The sequence below is a fragment of the Prionailurus viverrinus genome, chromosome C2 (assembly GCF_022837055.1).
Source record: "Prionailurus viverrinus isolate Anna chromosome C2, UM_Priviv_1.0, whole genome shotgun sequence".
NCBI lineage: Eukaryota > Metazoa > Chordata > Mammalia > Carnivora > Felidae > Prionailurus > Prionailurus viverrinus.
The window spans coordinates 43,601,408-43,610,951 of NC_062569.1; the positions used below are offsets into that span (position 1 = coordinate 43,601,408).

The 9,544-nt window shown below is 35.1% G+C and overlaps 1 protein-coding gene across 1 annotated transcript in view; it reads left to right on the plus strand.

Moving 5' to 3' along the window:
- CPA3 (carboxypeptidase A3) overlaps nt 1-9,120 on the plus strand; it is a 28,550-nt gene extending 19,430 nt beyond the window's left edge. The window contains exons 10-11 of the mRNA XM_047876560.1: nt 1,787-1,871; nt 8,684-9,120. Of these exons, the coding sequence (XP_047732516.1) occupies nt 1,787-1,871; nt 8,684-8,871 (273 nt within the window). The 3' untranslated portion in view covers nt 8,872-9,120. The remainder of the gene's footprint in view (nt 1-1,786; nt 1,872-8,683) is intronic.
- Nucleotides 9,121-9,544: the final 424 nt, after the last annotated feature.

The following is a 9,544-nucleotide window of genomic DNA, read 5'->3' on the forward strand; positions in this document are numbered from 1 at the left end:
TAAAACCACACACAGCAAAAGTCTAACAGAACAGCAAAGATATCTGCTATTCCTGTCCCTAAGATGCCATATTTAAGAAGATTCATTGTATTTTTTATCGTCCTGATCAACTTGGAAACAAAATTCTTTTACTATCCAAAGAAAGAACATTATAAGTGTTTGTAAAGCCTCCTCACTGAGAATGCACTGTCTTTCAAGAACAAAAATCTACTATGTATCCTTTTCCTTTGCATAAAAACTGGTTTGATCATGTTAGCTTAAAACAAACAAACGAAAACTCTGCATATGGGTTCCAATGCATCACAAGAACTGGAAGTATGAATAGACAAAAACCCATAAAAAGGGATATTGTTAATTGCTGTAAAAGAAAGGAAATAAAGTAGATAAAGTTCAGTGTCCCAGATCCCATGGGGGCTGATAAATATAACACATTTGGTAAAAGCTATGGATGGTTCCAATATTGCCTCATATTTTTAAAAGTATATTTTTTTTAAAAGAAGTCACAATTGTCATTTTGACTTCAGCCAATTGTATTCAGCACAACAGCATTTAATTTCAGTTGAAGCAGAGATTTAAACTAGTCATTAAAACCATCTGTATATATACAACAAAGAAAATATGCAAGCAATATGCGGCCAATAGTCATTTATTGAACCAAAATAGCTGAGAATCTGAACTCCATGAGTTTGATTAGTTCACAAAAATATACGGCAATGCAATTTCAATCTGCCCTTAAAAAATGGTATTATGAATTAAAAATACAAATACACATAACAAACCACTTTGAGTAAAGAGTTCCTACACAGCAACTAAACTGATTAAGAAAAAAAAATTATCTTTTGGTTATATACATTACAGACTAAAAGTAAATCTTCATTTAGGGTACAAATACGTTAGTGACTATATTCCACTAAAATTCATTCCAATAATCATTCTCATAGCACAAAACACTAATGTGTATTAAAGGTCATGAAATGCATTAACTCTGGAAGAGAAACTCTAATTTAACGACTATTTTAAAGAGGAGTCAACCATCTTTTTCTTCCCTTGGCATGCTAAAATCCAATGTGGAGAAAGTCCTACGATGATATGATGCCCATAAAAACAAAGGAAACAGGAACATGGGAGAAACTGACTTTGGAAAAGACAAATATCTGAAGCCAAAAAATATCTGAGAGGAAGTAGAAAGAATATTATTTTTATTTTTTTTATTTTTTTTATTTTTTTTTTTAATTTTTTTTTCCAACGTTTATTTATTTTTGGGACAGAGCGAGACAGAGCATGAACGGCGGAGGGGCAGAGAGAGAGGGAGACACAGAATCGGAAACAGGCTCCAGGCTCTGAGCCATCAGCCCAGAGCCCGACGCGGGGCTCAAACTCCCGGACTGCGAGATCGTGACCTGGCTGAAGTCGGACGCTTAACCGACTGCGCCACCCAGGCGCCCCGAAAGAATATTATTTTTAGAAGAAAGGACAAAAACAAGAAAGCAGGGGGAGGGGGGAGAAGGGAGGAAACAAGGGAGAGATGAAGAAGACAGAGAAAAGAAAGGGTAGAAATACAAAGTGAGACATGACATGACTGTTTATAACTTATTTCACATTTGTCTTCACATTGTCTTTACAATGACAATATATCTTCCCAAAAATAAATTTCTCACAACCATTGATTTTATTTTCATCTTCAATTGCCAAAAAAAACAGTACAATTTATTTTTTAATCCCCAATAAATTAACAGCATTTACATAGTTTCCTATTATTCCAACACTAACTTCCCTTTTTCTCCAGGCCAAAGTTGCAAAGATCGGCACTGATGTTCTATCAACTCGGTATGAAACCCGCTACATCTATGGCCCAATAGCATCAACTATCTGTAAGTCTTTCTTATTGTTTACTGTGCCATTTTCCCTAATTCTTTTTTATATATATTAAAGAAAATTTTAGAACTTGTAAATTAGAACATTTAGAACTGATAATTTAAACCTCAGTTTTAACAGGTGATTCTGAATTATATGTGAGTCTAGGGAACACATTTTTCCCTTTCGTGGGGATAAGATTTTTCTAGAAACAAATTATACTGAAATTTTACAAGGATACAAGGTCAATGGAAGTTGTTTTATCAAGATAAATTTGCGATTTAATTCATCCACCTTCCTGTTCCCAACCAACATTTATCCTCACTGGAACTCATGAGAATTAGTTGGGGCAAACTCAACAGTTTTCTGTGGTTGTTTTGTTTTGTTTTGTTTTGTTTTGTTTTGTTTTGTTTTTAATTGGACTCCCTTTTTTTGGCCTTGTCCCTATGCAAACACAGTCTTCCTCCCTAGCTCCTGGTGGGAAAATGGGCTGGCCAAAAGTTTCAGCCACTTTGATCACGTAAAATCAGTTTACTGTCTCTTTCACTAGTCCCTTCCTATTGTGTTAAACTGAAATCTATATGGTGGATTAAGAAATAGGATGTAAAGGTTCTAGTTCTGTTGCTTTTGTTTTAGTGTCTAAGTACCACATCTTCAATTTCAACTTATGCCCACATATCCCTAGCTTAGCTCTTGTTTCAAATAGAACTTAGTATTGACATAAAAGTGCAGGTCATTATGTTTATGCATGTCAATAATGCTTTTTTTTTTTTTCAAAAGACACATGTTAAGCCACAAGCATTATGTTATGTAGACTCCTGTGGACTAAAACCAGATTCCTAATTTGGTTCAGTTTTATTTTGACTTGTTTTGACTGTATTGCAGTAAGTTCTTTGTACCTAATGTGCCTTGAAAGGAGTAGACTTTTTTTAATATCAATATATTAAGAAAATGTCGTCAACAACAAAAAAATTATCTTGCACAAGTCCAAGAAGACTTCCAATTGGGAGAACTATAGATTGACATACAGTAGGTGGTATAGTACAATGGTTAATAGCACAAACTGAAGATATGCAGCTTGGGTTTGATTCCTTACTCAACTATGTACTAGATAGTGCCTTTGAGCAAATTGTTAATCTCTCCTTGCCTAAGTCTCCTCTTCTATAAAACAGCAAATGGTACTTAAATCCTAAGGTTGTGATAGGAATTTATGAAATGAGTTAACATACATAAAGCACTTAATAGGGTGCCTGGTATTTAGCAAGTGGTTTTTATAAATATATATACATATTTTAGTAGGTACAGATGTACACAAATAAAAGGCTAAGTAACACAGTCAATAGATTAAGTTCTAGAAAAATGTATTCTTAAAGTGAGAAGCTTTCGGTGTTGCATTTATTTCATGCCTTATATAGTTTTTGCTTGAAATTTAAGGTTTTAAAGATACGAAAAGTGGTATCATAAAAGAAAACTTATTAAACTTAGTAATATCACATAATTATGAAAAATCACAATTCTATTCATTCTCAATAACCACTATTAATCTTAATGAGAAATGTCACATAAATTTGCCAAAACAGAATAGCCATACTCTTTAACGTCACAACAGTTTTCTTAACTGCAAATGGAGAACTAGTACATCTAGAAATTGACCAAGTTTATTAAAACATCTAGCATACTCTAAACCACCATACAAGACACAATTCCTACTTACCCTAACTCCATTGCTACCAAACTCTTATTTTTATATGCCTTTTTCTAATGAACTTAAACCCAACTCTAGCTAAAAATGGCAGCCTTCTTAATCACTAAAGCCACTACAGTTATCTCAGCTCACACACTCCACAAACTCCCTACAATGCTGGACCCTGTCGATACCCCTTCTTCTTGCCATCTTTTGGCCTTCCTTACCAATGAACTCTCCTGGTTTGCCTCCCCCTCCTCCTTTTCTACTTGGTCTCTGCCGACTGCCTCTAAAAGTTGACATTTTCAAAAAAACAGGTACACTTCACACATACATCAGAAGATTCTCTCTTCAGGCCCCTCCTCCTCCTTCTGCTTCTTTCCCATCGGGAAGTGCTCTCTTTCCTTAAAGGCTTGAGACTGCACTTGTCACCTGGAAGGCACCAGTGGCCAAGCTAGGGGGATCACTTTTCACTTAGGTAGTAGTTACCTGCAGCAATCAATGGGAGACCAGCAGCACTAGGGGAATCAACCAGACCAAATTAGCAATGCAAAGATTCTGAAAACCATATTGTCATCGAAACCACAAGTCACAGAAGAAGACCAGAGCCTGAATGCTAATCCTAAACACAGTGACTGACTGCTAAAATGGGTATCAGTTAAGATTTAAGATTTAACATAATAGCCAAAATGTCCAAATACAATCAAAAATCACTATCACACCAATAATGAGGAAAGTAACAGCATGAAAGAGAAAAGACAATCAACAGATGCCAAAACTGAGATGATTTACACGTTAGAATTATCTGACAAGAATTTCAAAGTCACCATCATTAAAATACTTCAACAAGTAATTAGATAGCCTTGAAACAAATGAAAATACAGAAAATCTCACCGAAAGAAAGAAAGAAAGAAAGAAAGAAAGAAAGAAAGAAAGAAAGAAAGAAAAAAGAAAGACATAAAAAGGAACCAAATGGAAATCACAGAACTGGAAAATACAATAACTTAAAATATTTAAAAATTCACTGGAAAGGCTCAATAGCAGAATGAATATGATTGAGGGAAGAATCAGTGAACTTAAAGAAAGAATAAGCCAATCTGAAGAGAGAAAACAAATTGAAAAAAGATGAGCAAAGCTTCAGGGACCTGAGGTGCAATAACAGAAGATCCAACATTCAAAACATCAAAATCTCAGAAGAGAAGGAGAGTGAGAATGGAAAAAAAATATGGAAAAATAAAGACTGAAATTTATAAAAGTTCCTAAAAACATAAACCAATATATCAAAAAGCTGAGTGAATGCCAAACAGGATAAACTAAAAACACTCACATTGAGTGCATCATAATTAAAATTCTGAAAACTAGAGGCACCTTGGGTGGCTCAGTCAGTTGAGCGTCCGACGGGCTCAAGTCATGATCTCACAGTTTGTGGGTTTAAGTCCTGCATCAGGCTCTGTGCTGACAGCTCAGAGCCTGGAGCCTGCTTCAGATTCTATGTCTCCCTCTTTCTCTGCCCCTCCCGACTCGCATTCTGCAACCCCCCCCTTTCAAAAATAAACATAAAAAAAATGTTTAAAATTCTGAAAACTAAAGACAAAGAAAAAACTTTTGAAAGCAACTAGAGAGAACAATCCAGAGGGGGGGAAAAAAACAATTCAAATGATAGATTTGTTGAAACCATGGAAAGCCAAAAGGAAATGACGGTATTTTTCTAGTACTAAAAGACAAGAACTATCTACCTTAAACTCTATATTCAGCAAAAATATCCTTCAGAAATGAAGAGGAAACAGGGGCACCTGGGTGACTGATTTGGTTAAGTCTCTAACTCTTGATTTCGGCTCAGGTCATGATCTCAAGATTCATGGGGATCAAGCCCTGGGTTGGACTCTCTGTTGACAGCACAAGCCTGCTTGGGAATATCTCTCTCTCCCTTTCTCTCTCTCTGCCCCTCTCCCACTTGTGCTCCCTCTCTGTTTCTAAAAATAAATAAATAAACTAAAAAAAAGGAAAGAAAAGTAAAGAAGAGGAAATAAAGACATTCTCAGACAAATTTCATCACCCAAACACCTACCCTTTAAATATGGCTAAAGGAGGGGTGCCTCGGTGGCTCAGTCAGTTAAGCATCTGACTCTTGATTTCAGCTTAGGTCATGATCCCAGAGTTGTGGGATAGAGCCCTGGTTAAGTGTACAACTGTTGATTTTGGCTCAGGTCATGATCTTGTGATCATGAGATTGAGTCCCGTGTTAGGGTCAGCACTGAACAAGGAGCCTGCTCAGGATTCTCTCTCTGCCTCTCTTTCTGCCCTCTTTCTGTCCCTCCTCCACTCATACAAATTCTCTCTCTCTCAAGTAAATAAACATTAAAAAAAAATAAAAATGACTAAAGGAGGTTCTCCGAATAAGAAATAAATGGTAATAGAATGCTTGAAACTGTAGAAAGAAAACAAGAACAATGGATTATGTAATGAATGAATGAACAAATGAATGACTATCTTCTCTTCATCATGGCGGAATGAAAAATTATAACACCATTTGATGTGATGCTCAATGCATATTCAGAAGTACTCAAGACAGCTATATTTAAAAAGCAGAAATATAAAAAGAAACTAAGTGCAAGATTTCTATATGTCACTTGACATGGTAAAACACTGATATCAGCAGATTGTGATAAATTATGTATGTATATTGTAATACTTGGAGCAACCACTAAGAAAACTTTATAAAGTAATATACTCAAAAATGCTATTATAAATCAATCAAAATAGAATCCTTAAAATGTTCATTTAACCAGAAAAAGAAAAGAGAAAGAGAGGAATGAAAAACAGAGAGTCAAATATCAGACAATAAATATCAAACAACATCAAAATAAATATCAAACAATAAGATGGTAGATTTAAGTCATATCAAAATTTAACCAAAGATATTAAATAGAGACAGATTGGCAGAGTGGATTTAAAAAAAATGATTCAATAATACACTGCCTACAATAAACTTACTTCAAATATAACACAGATGGGTTGAAACTGAAAGGCTAGAAAGAGATATACCATACAAACATTAATCAAAAGAGAAGTAGCCATATTAAATATCAGATCAAGTAAATTTCAAACCAAAAAACTTTGCTAGAAACAAAGAGGGACATTAATAAAGATAAAAGGATCAATTCACCAAGGAAAGATAATGATCCTGAATGTGTGGGAGCTGCTTTCTAAACAACATTTATGATGTTTCTCCCAATGACTTCAAAATTCATTTTCTCAAGCTCCGTCCTAAATGTGGTTGATGCTAAACATCCTTTTGTCTCCCCTCCTTTATCCTTTCTTTTCCTCATCACTATCCTCTCTGAGTTCCTGTTTCTATTAATAATGTGTGGATTGTCTTCAGCCATCCAGACTGAAATCTCAATCATTTTGATCAGCTTTTGTGACTCTTCCATTCCAGTATTTGTGACACGGACCACTCAATGCTATGCCCAGTGTGATGACTCTACACAAGTTCAGGCTTTCATTTCACAATACCTCCTAACCGGTTTCTACTTTTTCCAGTCCTAAGTATGGCACTAAAATAACTATTATTGCCTCCCAAACAAAACACCTTGTCCTGATTTATCAGGTTTTCTGAGCTTTGCCCACAAACTCTCACTTCTCCATTTGTTCCAGTCCAGCTGAACCTCTCTCTCGTCATAAAAAGGCCTCCATGCTTTTCCATCTTCGTAGCTCACTGGCCAGAATGCCTTTCTTCCATTTCCATCTGGAAAAACACTAGCTTTTCTTCAAGGCTCTCCATCATAAAGGCAGTGTTTAGTAGGCATTGAGCATAAAATGTCAACCTCCTCACCAGACATACATAATTTTTTTTTTAATCTACATAAGAGTCAACATAAAGATTATACTGTTACCTTTCTTATGGTACTTACATAGTCCTCCCTGTCTCTATTGATTTACATCTTTGACTTCTCTCCCCTAAACTGTAAGTTCCCAAAGACACCAATATCATCTTTACCTTTGTAACCTGAACACACCCACCCTACACAGTACCAAGTATAGTACACCATGCATATTAAAGGTTTAATAATATTTGTTGAATTGGGGCGCCTGGGTGGCTCAGTTAATTAAGCGTCCAACTTCAACTCAGGTCATGATTTCGTGGCTTGGGGGTTCAAGCCCCACGTCAGGCTCTGTGCTGACAGCTCAGAGCCTGGAGCCTGCTTCGTATTCTGTGTCTCCTCCTCCCTCTGCCCCTCCCATGCTCATGCTCTGTCTCTCTCTGTCTCTCAATAATAAATGTTAAAAAAAGTTGTTTAATAAATAATATTTGTTGAATAATTTAAGAGCCAACCCTGTCTATTTCTACCAAAATATTTCTTCTTTCTTCATCACAACTTTGAGTTTTCATCCTTCAAACCTAAAATATTAATATCAGTTAAACTCATCACTTGTCCTGGAACATAAATTATTTTATATACAAAAAAGTAGTTTTTCTATTATGCAAATGAAAATATACATAAATGCATTTATAGTATACACATGCACTTGTATAAACCTTATATGTATATAACTTCTAGATGTCTGTTTAGATTTTCAAATAATAACATTCTTAGTAAATCTCATAAAAATTGAAAAGTTGGATTAGGGGATTAAATACATCCTTAAAATAATTGATTTAAGCTTTCTTGGTCTTTTAACTAGAAAATAGTTCACCCAAGCAACATGAATAAAAAGGGACCTGAACTATTAGGAAGAACATAATTTTGCCTAGCTTGTATGCATGATTTTTTTTTGGTTGAGTTTTCAGTGACCAGTGACCCCCTCCTTAGTTGGTTTACACAGCTGCTTGCACTTGCCCAGACCACCTCCATCTGCAACACTGTGTGCCCAGTAAACAAACTCAATTTATTTAGAGTACTGGCCCAAACAAAATGTAATTTTGAAAATGCAGCACATATTTAAAATGAGTGGTGGATCCCAAAACCATGATTATGTTTTATTCTACACTCTATACTATATAGACCACTACTCCCATTCCTTACTGCAATTAACTGTACACATAATTATTTTTTATTGCTAATTTTACACCAGTGAATTTCCATTTCAAGAAAAACATTAGCATTTGTTTCTAATTAAATATTTATTGCTTATGTTTTACAGACCCGACATCAGGTTCTTCTTTAGACTGGGCTTACAACCTGGGCATCAAACACACATTTGCCTTTGAGCTCCGAGATAAAGGCAAATTTTGTTTTCTCCTTCCAGAATCTCAGATAAAGCCGACCTGTAAAGAGACCTTGCTAGCTGTTAAATTTATTGCCAAGTATATCCTCAAGCATACTTCCTAAAGAATTGGCCTCAGTTTGGAATAAGCCAACTAATGTTTCTTTATGCCTTCTGCCAGAAAGTCAACCTTCAATTATACCTAGATATAGCTTCCACATTACCTGAATAGGTCCCTCTCTTGCTCACTTAAGTTCTATGTTACTTCTTTTTGTTTTTATTTACTCTCAATAGCACCTTAACAAACAGCTTTAAGTGAAAGCTTTCAACAACCTTTCTTTGATCCAAATAAAGTTTGAAACCATCAAAAAGTATTATTTTGAGTATTTTGAAACATGATATACAGCGGGATATACGTACATCTGCGAAACATGATACACAGAAATGAGAACCTTCAGTTTCTCCAGAATCAGACTTTCCATATGGCTTCATCATTTCATGTATTAATACACTAAAATTAAATTATATTCCAAAATGCATCTTGTCTTTTGATAAACTATACTCTCTATATTTCTCTATTAGCACTAATAATCAAGCATTAACATGTCTCATGCAGTCTGTTAATAAGAAATAATATCTTCAATTCAAAAACATATTTTGCCTGCACATATATTTCTTTTTAATAGAAGTAGACATTGTTTATATCTTCACAATAGCAAAAGGATATCCTAGTAGGAAATAAAGTGGTTCATACTGAGATGAATCTCAGAGCTTCAAACAAACAATCCAGTTCTCATC